The sequence below is a fragment of the Pelophylax lessonae genome (genome assembly GCF_965119305.1).
Source record: "Pelophylax lessonae genome assembly, chromosome: 3".
In the NCBI taxonomy this organism is placed as follows: Eukaryota; Metazoa; Chordata; class Amphibia; order Anura; family Ranidae; genus Pelophylax; species Pelophylax lessonae.
This window is the reverse complement of record NC_138770.1, coordinates 94,206,479-94,230,440: the sequence shown is the minus strand read 5'-3', so window position 1 is coordinate 94,230,440 and position 23,962 is coordinate 94,206,479. Positions and strand designations below refer to the sequence as shown.

Sequence of the window (23,962 nt, the reverse complement as noted above, 5' to 3'; positions counted from 1 at the left end):
CAACTCAGAACATCTGCCTGCTGCTGGTACACTCACATAGAGGACAGAGAAGAACTATGGACAACACAAGAGCCATCATGGTGAGGACCACTTTTATTTATTTTTTGATTTTTTGATTAGACATTACTCCCAAACCATGCAAAATAAGAGGGAGCCTCTCATTTTGTGCCTTTTTATTATATTGTTTCAAATTGTAAGCAAGAGCAGCAAAAAAAAAAAAAAAAAAATCTGCAAATATTTATTCATAATGTATCTTTTCTCATCTTGTAAATACTCTTGTAATTGCCAATGTTGAAGAAGATCTTATTTCAGCTTCTGCCCTGTCCAGAACTGTACTCATATGACATTTTGCATCTTTTTTTTGATTATCCCGGTGTCAGATTTTTTAATTCCTTCCTCCATGACAATTTACTGTTCGTTACCAAGGAGTAAGGGTCTGTATTGGCAACAAGGCATAGAAAGGTTAAATAGTCAGGTTTAAAAATGACCAAGTCCATTGTGTTCGACCAATGGGAAACCAAATAAGAAATAAATAAAAAATCTGATATTTTATACAGAACCCTAAACCCAGAGTTGATAAAGAAGTAGGTAAAAAGGCCATATAAAGCATGGTCTAATTTACTCCAATAGAGAAAAATACAATTTCCACCTGATTCACCTAAAGCAATTATATTCCCTGGACCAACAAACTGTGGTGTCACTGGTGTGATTATTAATTAATTAATTATGCAAAATGTATTAATTTATTATATTGCTGTCATATAGACAGGAAGGGTTAGGTTACACTCAAGCATTCCTGCACATTATTTTTTTCCATGTTTAAAGGAATGTTATTTTTTTTTTTTAGTATTTTCTTTTTTTAAGCTCAGAAATAAAAATAACACTTAAACATATATATAAGTTGATTAAAATATGAGTTGCTATGTAAAGGAAAAACACAACATTTGTATCATAATGCATACAAGACAATCTAATGGTCCAATCCCTCTGTTTGTTCATCTCTCCTGGCCAAATTGATATTGACTGAATAGTAATTGATAAGGGATTTAACAGCATTGGTTAATTTTCTTTCCTTTGACTTTTAGTTAACAGATTTTTAAATTCTTTCCTCCATGACAATTTTCTGTTCGTTAGCAAGGAGTAAAGTTCTGTATAGGCAATAAGGCATAGAAAGTTTAAATAGGTTGAAAAATGACCAAGTCCATTGAGTTCACCCAATGGGAAACCAAATTAAGAAATGCATTTAAAATCTGATATTTTAAACAGAACCCTAAACCAAGAGAAGAAGGTAAAACGTTAATAATAAAGCATACAAGACAATCTGATGGTCCAATACCGCTGCTTGTTCATAACTCCTGGTCAAATTTATATTGAATGAATAGTAACTGAAAAGTGATTTAAAGAGGTTGTAAACCCTCTTTTATAACTTTTACCTATAGGTAAGCCTATATTAAGGCTTACCTATAGGTGCTATAAATATCTCCCAAACTTGCACCGTTTAGGAGATATTTACAGCGCAAACTGCCGATGACGTCATCGGCGCAGGCGCTCTGAGGGAACGGCCACCCGTGCCGTTCCTTCAGAGCTCAGTGCCGTGAACGGCGGCTCCCGCGCGCATGCGCGGGAGTGATGTAATCGCGCCTCCGGCCAATCAGATGGCCGGAGGACGCGAACCCGGAAGCGGGACCGCAGGACATGTCGCCGTCCTGTCGCTGAGGTGGCGGCACGGCGGGGGCTTCGTTTTAAGGTAAGTACTACATAATGAGCTAGTATGCGATGCATACTAGCTCATTATGCCTTTCTCTTTACAGGGCTTTTTTTTTCTAGGTTTTTTTTTTTGACTTTACTTCCTCTTTAACAGCATTGGTCAATTTTCTTTCCTTTGTTTTCTACTTAACAGATTTTAATAAATTAAGAAAAAAAGCAGAGACACATTCAGATTACAGTGAGAAAAGACAATAAAATATGAATGCACACCTGTATAGCGTTAGAAAGACAAATAGCTGTATTAGGTCAGATTTTCTTTCTTCTGGTGTCCATATATTTGGCAATTTTCTTGCCAATTTGTGAAAACCTTATATCAGTAGACACACGATTGCATGGAAACAAATGATTCATAGCAATCTACCAAATGCAGTTTCCATTGGGGGTACTAAACTGGTAAACATAGAATCTGGTGCAGCTGTGCATTGTAACCAATCAGCTTCTAAATGCAGATTGTTCAATTAAGCTTTGACAATAAAGCCCGGAAGCTGATTGGTTACTACGCACAGATGCATCAGATTCTGTGTGCACCAGTTAGTAAATCTCCCCCATAGTTTCCTGATTTTGTAATGGTCAATTGATTGAAATTGGAATTAGTTTAGAAGTACCTATTGACTGGAATTGTCTTGACATTCCTTTTGAAAAGCCAATTAAAATAACAACAGAGTTTTTGGTATGAGGTTGATATAAATGCAGCTTTGTTTTTTTTTACTAAGCTCACTAAACATTACTTTTACAGTAAGTGAACAACCTCTACTCTGTAGGACATCAACCTCATTGTGTTGTAGATTATACATCATTAACTGGTCCTCATTTTCTTCCCCCTAGATTCAGCTCACTGTGCTGGTTTTGCTCCTGGGAGACTCCCTGTTGGTCCCTATTGCGGCTGTGGATCTCCATCATCTGAAGAAAGGAGGGTGTCCGCCTCTTATGAAGTTCCCCCCATCAGTGAAAGTTAATCTGAACATAAATGGACAGGATGCTCCCGCCATGAGTGGTGATGTGAGGAAACGTTCCATCTCTCCATGGGAGTACAGGTAACTTTTTACTTCTGCTATCGCTAAAACAAAATGCATCTATTAGCAAGCAGGTATAAGATTGGTGTGGGCAGCTTTTTCCTAAATGCATATTATTTGCAATTTGCATTTGCTTTAATGTTAACAGTTTAAAAAGTTAATAATTAGGAACATGTCTATTATTAAACTTTTGGCATTTAACTATATGCCCATAAGTATCATTTAGAATGTAATACAGCATTGAAATAAGCAGGTGGGAACTCTTCTACCTTCCAAAGGATTGTAATTTCAGTGTTGAGATTTTCACTGCCTGCTACACAGCACAAAGCAGTATATAGCAATGCAGACACCTCTATTATATAGAACTTAAAATTCTAAAAACATATCTAACACTTTAAAATAACATAACAGTGAAACATATCTTTTTATGGTTTAGTATTATATGGGGTTAATTAACTCAAGGCAAATAGACTGAGTATTTTTGCTGTGCTCTAGAGCTTAGTAATGGGGTAAAAAGAATACCCAATCACATGCAAGGAAAATTAGAAAATTAAACATTTTTGCTTGCATATGATGATGGAAGTCAACAGAACTCCCCCCCCCCCATTTACTAAGAGCTCTGGAGCAATTGCACTTGCAAAAGTACACAGTCTATTTAGTAAATTAACCCCTATGTGTCGACTTTTGTAAATGTCCATCTAACAGGGCACAGTTAACAGAGTAAAGAAAAAAAAAGAACAAAATTCAAAGTATGAATAGTAATGTCTTTTTACATTACTCCATATGTCCTGAAAGGAAGCAGTTATACCAATCTAGTCTGTACACAGGGGTTGGTATATTAAAGTCGAATAGACTGTTCACTTTTCAAGGGAATTTTATCCAGAGTTTAGAGAGCAAGGTGAAACTTTGCTGACTTCCATCATCTAATCATGTTTAAGCAAAATTGCTGTTTTTTTTTTAATCCACCACATTCATTAGGCTCTGGGAAAAATCCTCCTTCAACTTCCCTTGCAAAGAGAACAGTTGATTTTCCTTTAGTAAATCAACCCCAATGCATTGAAATTGGAGGACTAGCATGATTAATGCTCAGCAGTGGTGCCCTCAAGGCTCCCCTCAGCTCAGAAAAAATTATTCAAGTTGTGAATTTAGCTCAATTGTAGTGAATCCAGATAGTATTAGAAGTTCTCTGATTGACTTTGCTTGTTGTCTGCGGTCGCTTCATAATAACTTACAATGTATGCTTTTTTTGCCTGCAGCTATGATGTAAACAACAATCGATTTCCCTCTACAATTGCCGAGGCCAAGTGTCTCCATACTGGGTGTCTGGATGCATTGGGTAACGTGGACATTAACCTGATCTCAGTTCCCATCAGACAGGAGATCCTGGTCCTCCACCGAGAGATGAAAGGCTGTACCCCCACCTTTAAGCTGGAGAAGAAGATGGTTACTGTTGGCTGCACCTGTGTCCGGTCCAGGGTCCAGGAACAATAACACAAAACAAGAGTGACGTTACTGGACTCTACTAGCCTGCCAGCCATAAATAGTTCTCTTAAGGGAGGGGGAGAAAGAACCTCCAACATAATCCAATCCTATTGGTTGACTCGCTCTCATGGTTAGAATTGGATGGTCCTGTGTCTTTTTATAACCCTATAAACTATGTAATAGTACAAAATGTTCCACTCCTAAATAATCTCAATGAATTCAAAGAGTTTACTAATTATTTCTAAAGCAAAGTTTTAGAGTAAGGAATAGTTCAATCCCTGTCGAGTTTTATTTTGATCTCTGTGTCCCATTATAGAGAATTTCCTTTATCCTTCTCTCCAGAAAATACTCTGTTAGACAGTTGTGACTGGAACAAACGTCCTCATTGGGGAATTTCACCTTTATTCCTGTGACAGCTCAAATATTGAAATATCCCACCACTTTTTGTCTTATGGCAATGACCAAGACAAATAGAGAGGATGAAACTCCCCAGCACAATCCCAAACAGTATTAAAAAATCTGACAGAGGTTCTAACCCTTTCGGAATCCATCCAAAAACAAAACAAAAAAAAATGCTTTGGGTTTTCTTTTAGTTGCCAGGTGATTCAATTCACAAATAAAAAGGGAAGCCCTGGAGCATAGTATTCTGTACCATATGGGGTATCCATCATGTTGGATTGCTGGATTTGAAAGGTAGATGCTGTACCTTGTTGTTCAATGAAGGTTTAGTGTAATTTGGAAAGTTTCCTGTTAAACACCTACCTTAGTTCTCTGAGCCCTTGCATCCTTTACATCTTGAATTTGCTGATAATGATGAACTTCTTATATCTTACCCTGAAAGCAGTAGTTTAGGTTGTTGGAGAGTTTGGTGCGACAGGTTTGGTGTGAACAACTACTCAACTTCCAAATTACACTAAGCTTCATAACTGGGGAAGAAATATATAAAGCTTGTATCTAACATTCCCATGCCTAGTCCTTTACATAATATATGTCACTGCACCATCACAAGTGCACTTTAAATAAATCCTGTTACCTAGCCATATTGTAGGCTTAACCAGTACTTTGAAGCATAGCCCCTATTATCCCACTAGTTGTCTCCTGTCCGCTGTGATAAAGCATGTTCCTAGTGACATGAAAGCCGAGCATTGGATCAGCCCAAGAGATGACCACCAGTGACAGCTTCTCCTGAACTGGGCGTTTGTCATTATACATTTCCAGATATATATAGGATTAGTAGCACTGATTAAGTGTGATGCGTAGCAATGTATATTGCAAATGTTAGAGTAACTGTATTTTTAACTATGTATTTATATATTTATATCTTTTTATTGGATGTCTATACTTTATTTATTATAATATAAAAAATAAAAGTAGTAAAACAAAGCTTAATGCTGTAAAGTTGTTTTTCTTTTAATTCTTTATTTATACTGTACAGTCCACAAAAGAAGGAAAAAGAATAAAAGTACAATCCAAGACAAAGCATAACATAACCATTAAGTACAGTCTTAATACAGTTAGCAATAAGCATGCACAAGTACAGTCTCAATACAGTTAGCAATAAGCATGTACAAGTACAGTCTCAATACAGTTAGCAATAAGCATGCACAAGTAAAGTCTCAATACAGTTAGCAATAAGCATGCACAAGTACAGTCTCAATACAGTTAGCAATAAGCATGCATAAGTACAGTCTCAATACAGTTAGCAATAAGCATGCATAAGTACAGTCTCAATACAGTTAGCAATAAGCATGCACAAGGCACAGCTTAAATTTTAAACGGAAACTATAAAAACTATGATGTAGACCATTGGTCTTCAAACTTTCTAAACAAAGGGCCATTTTACTGTTCTGCAAGCATTTTGGAGGGGTCAGACTGTGGCCATTGGGAGTAGAAACTGTCCTGGCTTCGGTGGGAGAAAGAAAATGCATCTTGGTAATAGGGGAGGAATAGTACCCCATCGTTGGCATCAATGGAAGGAAAAGTGTGCAATAGCTGATGTCACTTGCAAGAATTATGCTCCATAAAAAACGAAGGTTGAAAAGGATTAAAATGCTCCATTGTTGGTGTCAGTGGGAGGAATAATGTCTTGTATCAGTGGGAGGAAAAGTGCCCCAAGGGCCAGATAAAGGCAAGCAAAGGGCTGCATCCGGCCCCCAGGCCGCAGTTTTTATGAGGCTACTGATGTAGACAGAGCATTGGGGAACACCAATGTCCAATGTGAGTTTTATTAATGTGGGTTCCCTTTTTGGCAGTGTGGATTTGGTTTCTAATGAATATTGAGAATATTCAAGAAGATGGGATGGAAAGGAGGAGAAACTATATATTTATAAAAAAAAAAAGGAGCCAGGTCTGGACTAGCCTCCGACTTGTAACATTTTTCTAAATATGAATGTTATTATTAATTCTGTTTTGCTTTTCCTTTATCGCGAATTGAAGAATTAGTCCATGCAAAAGTGATATTTAAGTCATAGATAGAGCCTGGTGGTCTGAGTCAGCCCCTGGGTTTTAAATGGTGATTTCACCTTTTTAAAAAACGCACTGTGCATACAGTTTCCTCTAGAATTGCTCACTTTGCACCAGAGTGACTGAGATCCTGGGGCTGTGGTTTGACTGGGACTTTGATATACTAGTGGTAGGAATGTTTACCATTGGTCAATTCAACCTTTCATACTTGGCTTCCTGAGGTTTGATCTATGTATAGGAACCTGACCTAGCTCAGCCCTGATCCTTTGCCCTGGTTCTACTCTTGTGGGTGTCACAGTCTCCTATACTACTTTGCTTAATGGGACTAAATAATACTTGAAAGTACTTAAAGTAAACTGACAAATTGTTAGATCACATTCACCAAATGTCTAAATACGTGTACACCCACCCTTTTTTATTGAATGTTGCACCCACATACATCTGTGTGACTGTAAAAAAGATGCACATTTGTAATTATGCTGTCTTTGAAGTTTATTCAATATAAATGTACTGAAACAGAATAAACACATTGCAGGCAAGAGGCCCCAGTAGTGCAGCTTAGAAAAATATCATACCATACCAGTAAACCAAGCTTCCCCAAAGCCTGGCCAAAAAACTAACATAAAATGTGAGAGGTCCTGCCAATGTCAGCATTTTGTCAAAATGCATTGAAGTTAATTAGGAAGGCTAAATTAAAGTATTTATGGTGGTGGTGAATGCAATGAGCTTTTAAATGGTTCCCATGGCTCTTGAGGGGTTACAATGGGGGGGGGGGGGGGTCCTTTCAACTATATTAGACCTATTCTTATGAAAGTAAAAGAAAAAAATGAAATCAATGTGTCATGGATGACACACTGGCAAATTATTGTTGGAATCTAGTTTCCCAGTCTGGACACACACAAACGCAAACATACAGACTCTTGTCTGGCAGATCTGCTATCTTACACTCAGTTACACTAATCTCCATGAAGACAGCAGCCACACAATGCAATTTCATACAAATTATCAATGAATTTATACTGAGCATACAGACACTGGTAAAACAATGTACCAATCTTTCATGGAGTATGAATTCTTAGCTTAGTACAAAGAAGGCACTTATAATTTAATCATTTAGAATATAATATCCCTAGCTGGGATATCACTGGTTGTTGGAGAACTTAAGTTACATAGTTACATAGTAGGTGAGGTTGAATAAAGACAATAGTCTATCCAGTTCAACCTGTGTAGGTGTGTGTGGCTGTAATCATCTCACATACCCCTGAATGTTCTGATCCTTGAGATGCACGTCCAATAGTCTTTTGAAAGCCACCATACTACCCGCAGAAACCACCTCTTGTGGTAGAGAATTCCACAATCTTGTAGCCCTAACAGTAAAGAACCCCCCACGTTGCCAGAGGTTAAAACGCTTCTCCTCTAATCGCATTGTATGCCCCCGAGTCCTCATGCAATCCCTTCGACTGAACAGCTTTTTTTCTAAGCTGAGATCCCCATTGAGATATTTGGTCACAAGAAGTCATTATTATATATTATATTATTGTAGTGGACTTAAACATAAAATTACACAATTTGTGTGGTGGAGTTTATATTGAGATTGTGTTTGTATTTTGCAATTGTTTGCATTGCCAGCCTCATCTTGAGATATCACCAAAACTGTCCACTCTGCCCCTTACCAAGATATCTTGCTCTCTATCTATCTTGTTACTACCTCCCATGCTCACCTTTAAGACCTCTCCAGAACCTCTCCCATTCTCTAGAACTCCCCACCTCATTATATCTGGTTAGTGTCTACACTGTCCACCTTTAGGCGATCCTTGAAAACCCATTTACTCCTCCTCCACCTAAAAACTGTACTTGGGTCACCTCTATCAGATTATCCCTCGCACCTATTACCTTTTGAATCACCCCCTCCCCTTTAGAGTATAAGTTCCATGAGCAGGGCCTTACTATTCCTTCTGTATTGAATTGTATTGTAATTGCACCGTCCTCCTTTATATTGTAAAGCACTGTGCAAACTTTTGCCACGTTATACAGGTGCATCTCAATTCAGTCACCATGCCACCGCCAAGTGCTCCCCCTCTAGGAATAATCTCACCTGATGGACTGTGATCTCTACACTTAAAAATCCCCTGCTGTTACTTCCTCAAACATGGCTCATGATGATCCGTGATATCCAAAGTGCATGTAGAAAAAAAACAAATAATAGTACTTATATCCTCCAAACAAACTTCAATGTATTCAATAAATGCAGGTAACTCACATTACTTAGGTGCTTCCAGCGCACCAACCTAAAACAAGTGCTGTTTAAATCAGTGTTTTGAAAATGCCGCTCTCTCCACACAAGCCTTGCAGACAACAATCAGATGCACAGCCCACGCTGGATACAGATGCTGGCACTGTCCTCGCCCCTCCCCTACGTGTGTCGACACAGGGTCATGTGTCTTCCTCAGGTGGATGATCTCTGATCTGAGCACTATTAGATGTTTTTTCTGCATACACTTTGGATATCACTGGCAGTGTGGGCGTGATTGAGTTCCTGCACCTATTCTCTGAAGCAAAAAAGTGCTGTATATAATATAGAACAAAGTGAATAAAGAAAAGTAGAATTGTGTGTGTCTTCAGTATTCTAATATACGTAGTTAATCATATTGTCCATCTATCTTTGAAACATTCTGTTATATTGTATATGTCCCGTCACCTCTATGTGAAATAAATAAACTTCTGAGTCTTCTTTAAAATATTGCTGTGACACCACTGTGCTCTCTGGACTCTCACCTTCTTACTACTTGAGTTAATGCATGCAGGAATTAACTCCCAATTAGATGATCCTCCTATCCCCTCTTTCCTCTAGGGGCCCTCTGGTGGTTTCTCCCCCGTCTCCTCTATGGTGCTCCTCTGTGTCAGTTCATAATCTCGCCCAGGGTTTACGTAAGTGTTGAAAAAAACTTCCCATAGTGCGATATAGTTTTATATCAAGGACTTATTTAACCACTTGCCGACTGCCTAACGCCGATCTACATCGGCAGTCAGCCCCTCACAGGCAAAGTGACGTAGGGCTACGTCACTAGCTTGTGAGGGTCTAGGGAGCGAGCGCGCGCCCCCGGAGGCGCGCTCCCGCTCCCGCGTGGTCACGGACCCCCCCGCGCGTGTGACCGGCGGACCCGATGTCCGTCGGTCACTCGGCGATCGGCGGGGGAGAGGGAGAATGTCAGGCAGCTTGTGTAAACAAGCTGCCTGTCATTCTCCTTGCTGTTAGGATACTGATCACTCGGATCTAGTATGTAGATCCGTTGATCAGTGTCCATACAGCTCAAGCCCCAGCCAATCACAGTAGAAAGCACGCCCCTAGGGATACACACAGCCCCTCCCTCCCAAATAAAGTTAACCCCTTCACTACCAGTGTATTTTTACAGTAACAGTGCATATATATAGCACTGATTACTGTAGAAATGTCACTGGTAACCCCAAAAGTGTCAAAAATGTCAGTCAAGGGTCCGATCTGTCCGCCCCAATGTCGCAGTACCGCAAAAAAAATCGCAGATCGCCGCCATTACACGTTAAAAAAAAAAACAACAAAAATGACAGAAATCTTTCCCTTTGTTAGTAAACGCGATAACTTTTGCGCAAACCAATCAAAATACGCTTTTTGCGATTTTTTTTACCAAACATAGGTAGCATAAAACAAATTGGCCGAAAAAGTAAAAAAATTTTGATTTTTAAATTTTTTTTTTGGGGAATTTCATATAAAAAAATGTGAAAAATATTGCTATTTTTGCAAAATTGACGCTCTTTTTTTGTTTATAGCGCGTGATCAAAAAATCGCACAGGTGATCAAATACCACCAAAAGAAAGCTCTGTTTGTGGGAAAAAAAGGACGCCAAATTCGTTTAGGTACAGCGTCGCACGACCGCGCAATTGTCCGTTAAAGTCACGCAGTGCCGAATCGCAAAATACCCCCTGGTCGGAATGGGGGTAAAATCTTCCGGGGCTTAAGTGGTTAAGCAAATAGTTTCACTCACATTTAAAACACTTTAAAATAGAATAACACCCAGGAGTCCAAGACTTGTACACTTGCTTATGTCACTTCCGGTAAACCTCCATTTACACCCTAGGCGTTACATCACCTTCATGTGACTTCTTCAGGGATCACAGCTGAGATAGTTGTGAAAAGATGAGGAGAACATCAGAAGCCCTGGCCTTGTCTGACTAGTAATTCCTATTTTCTAAAATCTTTCACAAGGAGGTTTATTTACCACAGAAGTTATACTGATACAGTAATAATCCCTTGGTTTTTACACCAGTCAGATAATGTGGAGACCTGGTGGATCTTTCACTAATATGAGAATTTTTAAATGTGTATATATGGTGTATTTTTGGTGGGCACATAGGGTGGCAGAGATATAGCACCAGTTATTCTTCACATGGTGGATTTTGAAGATTCCTCATAGAATTTATTCATGAACTCTGTTGGGTGTTGGATTAGTGACACCCCCTTTTTAACATACTGGATTTATTTTGACATTCAAACTACTCTCGTTGACTATATTTCACATGTTTTGTACGGTATAGTTTTATGTATCAGCCTTGCACAATATTTTTTTCAGATTATTGCTGGGAGATATTTATCATACTATAAAGCTGCTCTTTGTGGAGTCACCTTGCGTGCTACTTGCTGAGACTTTGGCGCGCTCACTCAATTTCTTATTTTTGTATATATATATATATATATATATATATATATATATATATATATATACACAAAGAGAGAGACAGAGTACATATTTATATAAACATGTACAGTGGGGATCGAAAGTTTGGGCACCCCAGGTAAAAATTTGTATTAATGTGCATAAAGAAGCCAAGGAAAGATTGAAAAATCTCCAAAAGGCATTACATTACAGATTAGAAATTCTTATAATATGTCAACAAAAGTTAGATTTTATTTTCATCATTGACACTTTCAAAAATTACAGATGGCATCTGCAAAAGTTTGGGCACCCTGCAGAATTTATAGCATGCACTGGCCCCTTTGCAAGGCTGAGACCTGCTAGTGTCATGGACATTGTTCTCAATCATTGTCTGGGAAGACCAGGTGATGTCAATCTCAAAGGTTTTAAATGCCCAGACGCATCTGACCTTGCCCCAACAATCAGCACCATGGGATCTTCTAAGCAGTTGTCTAGAAAACTGAAACTGAAAATAGTTGACGCTCACAAAGCTGGAGAAGGCTATAAGAAGATAGCAAAGCGTTTTCAGATGTCAATATCCTCTGTTCGGAATGTAATTAAGAAATGGCAGTCATCAGAAACAATGGAAGTTAAAGCAAGATCTGGAAGACCAAGAAAAATATCAGACAGAACAGCTCGCAGGATTGTGAGAAAAACAATTCAAAACCCACGTTTGACTGCACGATCCCTCCAGAAAGATCTGGCATACACTGGAGTTGTGGTACAATATTCTACTATAAAGAGATACTTGTACAAATATGGTCTTCATGGAAGAGTCATCGGATGAAAACCTCTTCTACGTCCTCACCACTAAAATCAGCGTTTGAACTTTGCAAATGAACATATAGACAAGCCTGATGCATTTTGGAAACAAGTTCTGTGGACCGATGAGGTTAAAATTCAACTTTTTGGCCGGAATGAGCAAAGGTACGTTTGGAGAAGAAGGGGCACAGAATTTAATGAAAAGAACCTCTGTTCAACTGTTAAGCATGGGGGTGGATCAATCATGCTTTGGGGTTGTATTGCAGCCAGTGGCACAGGGAACATCTCACGAATAGAAGGAAAATGGATTCAATAAAATTTCAGCAAATTTTGGATGGTAACTTGATGCCATCTGTAAAAAAGCTGAAGTTAAAGAGAGGATGGCTTCTACAAATGGATAATGATCCTAAACACACCTCAAAATCCATGAGGGATTACATCAAAAGGCATAAACTGAAGGTTTTGCCATGGCCTTCACAATCTCCTGACCTCAACATAATTGAAAATCTATGGATAGACCTTAAAAGAGCAGTGCGTGACAGAAAGCCCAGAAATCTCAAAGAACTGGAAGACTTTTGTAAGGAAGAATGGGCAAAGATATCTCAAACAAGAATTGAAAGACTCTTGGCTGGCTACAAAAAGTGTTTACAAGCTGTGATACTTGCCAAAGGGGGCAGTACAAGATATTAACTCTGCAGGGTGCCCAAACTTTTGCAGACGCCATTTTTTTGTTTTCTGTTCTTTGAAAGTGTAAATGATGGAAATAAAATCTAACTTTTGTTGACATATTATAAGAATGTATGTAGAAAAGTAACACCTAAACAGAGGCATACTCCCCGCGCCTAGGAGATAGTATTTTTTAAAACCTTTGAAAATTGTGAAAAATTTGAAAATGATAGCAGCAGCAGTAGTGTAAGATTATATGTGAAAAAAAGTCCTGGTAAGGGCTATCTACAGCGCTTGCTAAAAAATATGTTTAAACATAAATATGTGCAAAATTGCAAAGTAAAAGAAATTGTGCAAATGTGCAAAATTGTGTGCCAATTACTGAATATAAATACAAAACATTGATTGCTAAAAGTTCATCTCATATAAAAATACATAAAATATAGTATTCCGTGATTAATCCTTATTACAAGAACTTTGCAAGTGCTCAAAAAAATAATAATATAAAAACACTCCAATGGCCCATTACTATAAGTTCATCTTATATAATAAAATAAAAATAAAAAGTGACAAAATCCATTATTCCGTGATTATTCCTTATTTCAGGAACTGTGCTAGTGCTCAAAAATAAACACTCCAATAGTTACTGGTAAAGTGCAGGTTCTGAATGCCTTCTTCCCGTGAAACAAGCTATGAAATTGGTGACTTACCAAATGAAGTGGGTCTCATATACCTTATAGTATTAAGACCAATCGCGCTTATTGGTAGGTCCCCTTTAAGATCCTCCTGGCTATGTCGATGGTAGTTTCCTCCTCACCATTCCATAAGGCAGCATATAGTGTGTTTTTTAGGAGAAGAAAGATAAAAGCTCCAGATGGTATGATATTGTTTAAAAGGGTTTTATTCCCATAAAATAGCACTATTCAATAAAATACTACAATGATCCGGCAAAGGATCGTATTTGCGGAAACTTTCGTGACAAACCGATACAAACAATGCAGAGTGGCGAGCTGAGGTGAATCCGGCTTGCGTTCCAATAGTGTCACGTTGTTCGGTCCACGTCCACGTATCAGCAAGAAAATCGCCCATTAGTACACCCACCTACACAAAACACTAAACAGTTATTACATTTGTGAAATTCCTTACCATTGAGGAGAACAGTCTAAAGAATTTTCAGGAAGTCAGCTCTTTAATTCAAAAAATACCAGCATCTTCTCTGTCAAGGAGGAGGTGTTACACCAAGGATTGCATGATATCCTTTACTCTCTCTTTACAGGAAAAGGAACTACATTTCCCATGAACCTTTGTGAATTGCAGTGAATGTGGAAGGATACACTTGGCTTGTACATGTTAAATGTGAACTAGCCCACTTCAGCATAACTCACACTCCCTCATTCTGCAGCCACCCTGCTGAGCACACAGATGACAGTCTGATATATGTAAAGCATGCAATTGCAAAATGTTTAGTGCATTCTATGTAGTCTACTTTCATTAAATATTGATTTCTCCCTTCTCTAGGTTTTCTGTTACTGGCTGCAATCTTCCCATGCCATCTCTCCCCTTTAGCCACAACAACAGATAAACGAATTGCCCCTACTTGCTTTATTTAATTACTATCGAACTATAGACACAGGCCCATAATTATATATTATACACACTGTAGTCTGCTGAAATAACTGATGGGCACTGATGAGGCTGCACTGATGAGCCTCCACTGATGAGGCTGCACTGGTGAGCCTCCACTGACAAGGCTGCAAAGGTGAGCCTCCACTGACAAGGCTGCAAAGGTGAGCCTGCACTGATGAGGCTGCAATGGTGAGCCTCCACTGACAAGGCTGCAAAGGTGAGCCTGCACTGATGAGGCTGCAATGGTGAGGCTGCACTGGTAAGCCTCCACTGATGAATCTGCAATTGGTGAGCCTCCATTGGCAAGGCTGCACTGGTGATCCTGAATTGACAAGGCTGCAACAGTGAGCCTCCACTGATGAAGTTGCACTGGTGAGGCTGCACAGATTAGGCTGCGCTGGTGAGCCTCCACTGACGAGACTGCAATGATGAGCCTCCACTAATTAGGCCACAATGGTGATGCTGCATTGGTGAGCCTCCACTGGTGAGGCTGCACTGTGAGGGTGCACTGGTGAGCCTCCACTGGTGAAGCTGCCATGGTGAGCCTCCACTGAGGAAGCAGCACTTGTGAACCTCCACTGATGGGGCTGCACTGATGGACACTGATAGAGCTTCATTGATGGGCACTGATTGAGCTGCCCTGAGGCATGGTGACCCTCCTCCCCCCTAAACACTTGCAGCTGCATTGCTCTCCAGTCCCAGCAACAGATACCGGCAGCGGGAGGGAGAGGGGGAGGGGAAGAAGCTGGCCAGCAGCTGCAGGGAGGTGAGTGCGGGTAAGAGCCCAGTATTGGATGTGCGGGAGCGCCCTGGAATAAAGAGGAAGATTTGGATTCCCCACCACTAAGTAGCTAAAGCGGGCTGGAGCGAAACCTACCAGCAGCGCTGCAGGAAGACATCATGGGGCATCGGTGAGGGGGGCAGTACCATGGTTGGAGCAGTGAAGGGAATTGGGGATCTATTTTTTATAGTTTAATCCCCTGTGACTCACAGCGCTCTAAGATTGAAAAGAGAGGAGCTAGCTCACAGGGCATCGGTGCTAGGGGAAGGGGGGGGGGGTCAGCATAAGAAAGGTGGGGAGGGACATTCAGAACCACAGGTGAGGGGGAGAGGAAGATGGGGGGAAGGTGTCGGGCGCCAATGACAGGTGGCAAAGTGGGAATGACAAGACTGTCTGTTAACTGGTGCGGGAGAGGACACTGAAAGTAAGTGGGCAGTATAGTTTTTGGGCGGACCTGCTTGCTGTAGAACAACAAATGGGACCTGCCAAGACCAGTGGCTGGAGGTACAGGAAGGAATAGCAGCCACCAGTTTCATTTAAAAATCAGGCTTTTACAGAGGAACTACTGAAGTAGCAAGAAGATGAATGGCATATTTAGTGAAGGTAGATGATTAGCAACAAGAACATGTAAAAAAATGTTTTTTTCCCCAAAGATCTCCTTTAAAGGGATAGCACAGCATCTTTGGGACCCACACCATGTACCTGTTGTGCAGTATTCAGATGCCAAATAAAGGTATATATACAAAGTTGAAAAATAAATTGCTGGGGGATATTTTACAGGTCAAGAAGGATTGGCGCTGCCCATCCAAGAATTAGTATTGAAAATTGTCTGTAGTGTTCTTAGTGGCTTTAGTATTCTTAGTTTAATTTTTTGACAAACACCAACATGTCAGTGTGACAACTCACACACATAGCCACAGCTCATGAACTATTTATGAATGAAAACCAGAATAAAAATTGCACAGTGATGTCTGCTAGAAATATGCAAATATGGTTTATCATTTATCAACACTAAGTTCCACTTCAGGAAGCCTGGCCGCTGTCTATATTATTTATCAATGTAAGATTTTCCTATGCTCAACAAATAAAGTGTAAGAGAGGAAACCACAGACTACCAGAGAGCAGTGGAAAGCCCACAGAGCTGGCTATATAATGCCGAGGTCCCAACCTAATGTTCAACTCAGAGCACCTACCTACTATACAGTTAAGAACCTTTAGCTCAGAACATCGACCTACTGCAGAGGCACTAACATAGAAGACAGAGAAGAACTATGGACAACACAAGAACCACCATGGTGAGGACCACTTTAATGACCCTTATTTCTTTTCAGCTGTCTTGAGTAGACATTACTCTCTAACCGTGCAAAATTAGGAGAGGGGACTGCCATTTCATACCGATTTATCGTATTGTTTCACATTGTAAGTCAGAGCAGCAAGATAGGTCTGCAATTTTTTTTATGATGTATCTTCTCTAAATCTATAATGACTCCTATAAGAACAATGTTTCCAATTGAAAAAAAAAACATTTTTTTTTATTTTTTTTTCCCTAAGAAAAGTTTTTATTGAGATAAGCAAAGTTGGGTATTACAAACGACAACATGCATAACATTTTTTTTTGTAAGGTGGTATGAACATGAGTGAGAGCACAATGAGAAGTACAACAAAATAATATAAAGTAGTATCATTAGATGCGTATAAGTCAATAAAACTGTGGTACAACCATGTTCAAAAGTAGTATCATAAATGTACTTCTTTAACCACTTAAGCCCCGGAAGATTTTACCCCCTTCCTGATCAGGGTTTTTTTTGCGATTTTTTACTGCGTGACTTTAACGGACAATTGCGCGGTCGTGCGACGCTGTACCTAAACTAATTTTGTGTCCTTTTTTTCCCCACAAACAGAGCTTTCTTTTGGTGGTATTTGATCACCTGTGCGATTTTTTGATCATGCGCTATAAACAAAAAAAGAGCGTAAATTTTGCAAAAATAACAATATTTTTCACTTTTTTTTATATGAAAAAAAATGTAAAAATCAAATTTTTTTAACATTTTCGGCCAATTTGTTTTATGCTACATATGTTTGGTAAAAAAAAATTGCAAAAAGCGTATTTTGATTGGTTTGCGCAAAAGTTATTGCGTTTACTAACAAAGGGATAGATTTTTGTTATTTGTTTTTTTTTTTTTAACGAGTAATGTTGGCGATCTGCGATTTTTTTTGCGGTACTGCGACATTGCGGCGGACAGATCGGACCCTTGACTGACATTTTTGACACTTTTGGGGGTACCAGTGACATTACTGCAGTAATCAGTGCTATACATATGCACTCTTACTGTAAAAATGACACTGGCAGGGAAGGGGTTAACTGTATTGGACAGGGAGGGGTTAAGTGTGTCCTAGGGGCGTGATTCTAACTGTAGTGGGACATGGCTATTGGTGTAAAAACAGAGATCAACGGTTCTACATAGTAGAACCGTCTGATCTCCATTTTTACACAGGGGAGAATGACAGGCGGCTTGTTTACATAACATGACATCGGGTCCGCCGGTCACATGCCCGCACTCCTCCGTGAACGAGCCGAGGTGGGCGCGCGCTCGCCCTCTATTGGCTCAAAACCCAGTGACAGGCGAGCGACGTAGATCTACGTCACTCTGCCTGGCCGGGGCTGACTGCCGCAGTAAATATACTGTGCGCAGTCGGCAACCGGTTAAAGGTTGCATAGATGGTCAACCAGTGATTTTATTTTTCTACCATGTAGTGGAGTGCAGAATTATGGAATGCTACATTTTTTGTAATTATTCCATTGTCATATTTTTTACATTGCCTCGTCAATGACAATTTTCTGTTGGCTAACATGGATATTTTAAAAGCATCTAAAGGCTATACAGCATAGAGGTTACACAGTTAGTCGGGTTGAAAAAAAAAAGGTGTAAATCTGTTAAACTCAACCAATAGAAAAATAAATATAATTATATTTTAAAATTTATTAAAATATAATTAAAAATTATATAGTTACATCATTTTTTCAGGTTGAAAAAAGATACACGTCCATCAAGCTCTACCAATAAAAAAACAAAAAAAAAAACCAAATAGAAAACCTCCATATAAACAATCCTACACCCACAGTTGATCCAGAGGAATGCAAATACCCTATAAAGCAGGGATCTTAAAACTACCGCCCTCCAGCTGTTGCAGAACTACACGTCCCATGAGGCATTGTAAAACTCTGACATTAACAGACATGACTAGGCATGATGGGAATTGTAATTCCTGAACAAGTGGAGAACCATAGTTTGAAGACCCCTTCTATAAAGCATGATCCGATTTTCTCCAACAAGGAATTATTTCTTGATCCCCCCAGGAGGCAATTGGATATTCCTTGAATCAACAATTCCCAGAGTTTTTACCTATAATATATATTATATACAGAACTTTCAAACGCTGAAATGATCCTGAAGAAGGTAATAAAAGCTCTTAAAAATCATGGTCCAACCTGCACAAACTGGAAATATCCCAATTCTTCCATAAAATAATCCAATTCTTCCAGGAAATATTTGACGGCCCTAAGGCGGTCAAATATTCCCTGGATCAACAATCTGTGGGGTTATTGGTGTGACTGTGTTGCACAATGCAATAATTAATTGTATTGCTGTACAATATTACATTTTTCATAGAGACAGACAGGGATAAGTTATACACAAGCATTCCTATACCTTTTTTTTTTCTTTATATTTTCTTTTTTTATGCTCAGATTAAATATATCATTTTAAAATATATTCTTCTTTCTCTTTATATTTTCTTTTTTTTTTTCATGCTCAGAACTAAATATAACAACTTCAAAAATATTCTTCTTTCTCTTTATATTTTCTTTTTTTATGCTTAGAATGAAATATAACATTTTCAAAAATATTTTTCTTCTCTATATTTTCTTTTTTTTTTCTTAGAATGAAATATAACATTTTCCAAAATATTCTTCTTACATTTTACGTTTTCTTTTTTTATGCTTAGAACGAAATATAACATTTTCAAAAATATTTGTCTTTTCCATATTTTCTTTTATTATGCTTAGAATAAAATATAACATTTTAGAAAATATTTTTTTTCTCTTTATATTTTCTTTTTTATGCGCAGAACTAAATAGGACTTTTTCAAAAATATTCTTCCTTTGAAGTTGGTTAAATATGAGTTGTTAATTAAAGGAAAAAACACACACAATTTGTGCTGTGACACATATAATCTGACCAATCTCTCTGCTTGCTTATCTCTATTGATCAAAACTGTATTGAGTGAATAGTATTTAAAGGTAATTTTAACAGAATTGATCAATGTTCTTTCCTTTGACGTTGGTTATCAGCTTTGATTTAACTAAAAAAAAAAGCAGAGACACATTCAGATTAAATTGAAAAAAGATAATAAAACTTTTATAGCCACTGGTCTAGCATTAGAAAGGATTGATCAGTTGTATTAGGTCAGAGTTTCTTTCTTCTGGTAATCATATATTTGGCAATTTTTTTTTACCAATTTTGTTCAGTAGAAACATGATTGCCTGGAACTGAACGGTTTATAGCAATTTATTAAATGCAGTTTCTCTTGTTTTTTTTGAGTGACCAAATTACCAAAATTGTAGTGGGGCTAGCTTAGAAGCACTTATAGGCTGGAATTGTTTTAATGGATTTTCACTGTAATTGGTTGCTTCAAACTGGGAAATCATGCAAAAAATGGCAGATGATCTTTATGGAATTTTCTGCAGAAAAAATTTTCACAAAAAATATTTTTATCTGCAACTCCATTTAAACATATTTTTTTTTTTTTTGCGACCAGATAACTATTTATTATTTATGGATTTCGATCCAGTGGAGTTGCGTTAGTAAATGTTGTTTAGTAGCAAATTAAGTAAATAGGGTGAACCTCTGGTCACTTGGAATATTCAATTATGAGTGATGGAAGTTGAAACATCAGGCTTTTTGGTATTAGTTTGAGGTAAATAAACCTAGTTTTAGTTTATTTACTAAGCTCAGCAAACATTCATTTTGCCAAGTGAACAGCCTCTATTCAATAGGAAATGAGCCATTTGTGTTGTAAATTATACATCATTACCTGGTCTTTATTTGCTCCTCCCTAGATTCAGCTCACTGTGCTGATTTTGCTCCTGGGAGACTCCCTATTGATCCCTATCTCGGCTGTGGATCTCCATCACCCGAAGAAAGGAGGGTGTCCATCTGTAACAAAGTTTCCCTCATCAGTGAAAGTTAATTTGACCATTAATAGACAGGATGCTCTCGCCATGAGTGGTGATGTAAGGAAACGTTCCATCTCTCCATGGGAGTACAGGTAACTCTTTACTTCTGCCATCTCTGAAAAAAATCTATTAGGAAACAGATAGACAGAATGTGCAGCTTTTTTCTAAATGTGTATTATTTGTAATTCCCATTTGCCTACATTTTAATAGTTTTGGAAAGTGAATAATTAGGAAAATGTATTTTTTTAACTTGGCATTTAAAATGTTACTAAACCAACAGCAGTCTGTATATGCAGTAAAGCATGCTTGTTATACTCACTTTGGAACCTAAGGGGTTAATTCTCATTGTGTTAAAATACTTTTTGATCCTGTCTTCTCTGATCCTCCCCTTCTTCCACGGTCCACACTCCACCTGCTTTTAGTAGTACAGCAGCAGTAAAGAGCCTTGAGGGCACTCTGCACATGCTCAGTGTGGTGTGTACTGCTAGAGAGTTTTTTTTTTTTAGGAGGGTGCATGTGATCGGCACAGGGCCAATCAGCACTGTCCAGACAGAGGGTCAGGGGACATGCAGCCTCATAGGACAGTCAGAGGAGAATGAAAACTCTTCCTACAAGCTTTAGCCAGTGCTCGGCCAGACACTGATATAAGTCACAAGACTGCTATATACTGCTGATGTTTACTAAAATAATTGCATTTTAATGTTGTGTGTACTGTGGGAGACCGGTCCTGGGTTAACTAACACCTTAATTATAAATATCGCCAAATAACCTTTAGAGCTTATTATACCGTTGAAATAAACATGTTGGAGCTATTCTACATGCCAAAGTATTGGTATGCCTGTCCAGCCAGTCCTGAGATGTACACTGCCTTTTCACACAAAACAAGTGTATATAACAATGCAGACAACTCCATTAAATAGAACTTACAATTATAAAAAAAAAAATTCTAACACTTTAAAATATTATTGCAATGAAATATGCTTTTTTATGCTCTATTTTAGAGTTTATATTATATTATTATTAATTTATTATAATATAATATATTATATTATATTATATTATATTATATTATATTATATCATATTATATTATATTAAATTATGTTATATTATATTATATTTTAGGCTTTATATTATATTTATAGTTTTGTAAATGTCCACCTAAAGGGACACTAATAATCAAGTAAAAAAAGGAACAGCCTAGAATACAGAATAGAATAGACTGATAACTTTGCAAGGGAATTCTATACAGAGCTGAGTGAATTAGGTAAAGCGTTGCTGACTTTCTGACTTCTATCATCGATTCGTTTGTTGTGCTGTTTTTTTTTTTTTTTTTTTTATTATTATTATTATTATTATTATTTTCCTTGCATGTGTTTGGGTATTCTTTGCAAAGTGAAATTCCACCACATTCACTAAACTTAGGGGGAAATGTAAAATTCTATTGCAAAGTGACTATCTGTTTTGCATTTAGTAAATCAACCACTAAGCACAGACTGGATTTGTATAGCTACATTCTTTATGGAGTTTAGGAGTAGTAAAGTTGGAGGATCGGGATCACTAATGTTCAGAAGGAGAGGTCAGAAGTGGTGATGTATTCAAGTTGTGATTTTAGCCCATCTGCCATTAGACCCAAATATCATTAGAAGTTCTCTGACTGACTTTACTTGTTGTCTAAGGTCACCCCATAATGACTTACAATGTATTCTTTTTTTTCTTGCCTGCAGCTATGATGTAAACAACAATCGATTCCCCTCTACCATTGCTGAGGCCAAGTGTCTTCATACAGGATGCTTGGATGCAGAGGGTAAGGTGGACATCAACTTGAACTCGGTTCCCATCAGACAGGAGATCCTGGTCCTTCATCGGGAGATGAAAGACTGTGTCCCCACCTTTAAGTTGGAGAAGAAGATGGTCACTGTTGGCTGCACCTGTGTTCGGCCCAGGGTCCAGGAGCAATAACACAGAACAAAACTGACCTTACTAGACTCTGCTAGCCTGCCACCCTTAAATAGTTCTCTGAAGGAGGAGGGAGAACTGGCAGGCATAAATATAAATCTAAAAGAGAAGGAAAGGCAGACCCTCCAAAAAGAAGTTACAAAAAGTTCCACTCCTAAAATAATCATAAGGAACTCAAAGAGGTTACTTAAAATATATCAAAGCCAAAGTTATGGATGGATTAGGGAATGGTTTAACTCCTGTCTATTTTTTTCCCCTTAGTGTCCCTTTAGGGAGATTTTCCTTTACCACAAGTCCACAACAGGAAATAAGAGGAAATCTCTCCAAACTTAGATTGTTGCCACTGGAATAAGGGTGCTGAATTGAGGATTTCACCTATATTACTGTGACAACTCAAAATATTAGATTGACACTTCACTTTCTGTCCCATGACAACGGACAGTGATGGCAATGGTCCAGGAAAAAAAACAAAAATAAATGACTTTCGATACATTTTAGCTGTCAGTTGATTTCATTCAGAAAGGTAAAGAGAAGCCCAAGGACAAAGTATTTTGCACCATATGAAGTGGATCATGTTGGAAGGCTAAGTAGGTTAGGCAGATGCTGTACCTGGTTCTTTCAATGAAGAAGGTTTTGAGCAATTTGGAAGTTTCCTGTTAAATATCTACAGTAACATAGGTCTGTGTGACCTTTTACCCTTCGCATCTTGAATATGCTGCCTATGATACATTTCTTACACATTGCCATTATAGTATAAGGAGTTTAGGTTGTGGGAAAGTTTAGTGTGAACAATCATTCAACTTCCAAATTACTCTAGGCTTCATACCTGGAGAAGAAATGTACATAGCTGGTGCTACGTACTTCTCAATCCAAGTCCTTTGCAGAATATCTTTTACTGCACAATGACAGGTGCACTTTAAATAGATCCTGTCACCCAACTACAGTGTAGGCTGGAGAAGTGCATTGAAGCATATTGCCTATTATCCCACTAGTTGTCTCCTGCCTGCTGTCATGAGGCATGTTCCTAGGGATATGAAAAAACAAGGACAAGATGGCCACCAGTGGCAGGTTCTACTGAACTGGGCAGTTGTGTTTATTATACATTGCCAATGATATATAGGATCAGTAGCACTGATTAAGTGTGGTTACTTTTGTAGCAATGTATGTTAAAATTTTTTGCATTTTAAACTATGTATTTATATATTTATAGCTTTGTATGGGATGTCTACACTTTATTTATTTGTTATGATATAAAAAAATAAAAGAAGTAAAAGAAAACTGAATGTTGTAAAGTATTCTTCATTAAATATGTTACTACTAACTCTGTATTGATTTTATTTTAATATGAATTAAAGGATCAGTCCCCACAAAAGTGATATTTTAGTCATAGGTGGCTCCTAGTGGTCTGGGTCAGCCCCTGTGTTTTAAAGGCTTATTTCACCTTCAAAAAAATGTACTATACAGACAAGGGGCCCCAGTAG

At 38.2% G+C, this 23,962-nt stretch overlaps 1 protein-coding gene across 1 annotated transcript; it reads left to right on the top strand.

The window, feature by feature from the left end:
* On the top strand, positions 1-22,609 carry LOC309551562 (interleukin-17A-like). The gene is made up of 3 exons (XM_082252189.1): positions 1-80; positions 2,593-2,801; positions 22,250-22,609. The coding sequence occupies exons 1-3, from the start codon at positions 57-59 to the stop codon at positions 22,482-22,484; spliced, it is 468 nt and encodes a 155-aa protein (XP_082108315.1). The 5' UTR covers positions 1-56; the 3' UTR covers positions 22,485-22,609.
* The last annotated feature ends 1,353 nt before the right edge of the window (positions 22,610-23,962 follow it).

What these genes read in the sequence shown, in the direction of transcription:
- LOC309551562 (XM_082252189.1), top strand. Translation starts at nt 57, where the DNA reads ATGGACAACACAAGAGCCATCATG. An exon ending in ACAACACAAGAGCCATCATG is followed by an intron (nt 81 to 2,592) that starts GTGAGGACCACT and finishes TCTTCCCCCTAG; the next exon opens with ATTCAGCTCACTGTGCTGGT. An exon ending in ATCTCTCCATGGGAGTACAG is followed by an intron (nt 2,802 to 22,249) that starts GTAACTTTTTAC and finishes TCTTGCCTGCAG; the next exon opens with CTATGATGTAAACAACAATC.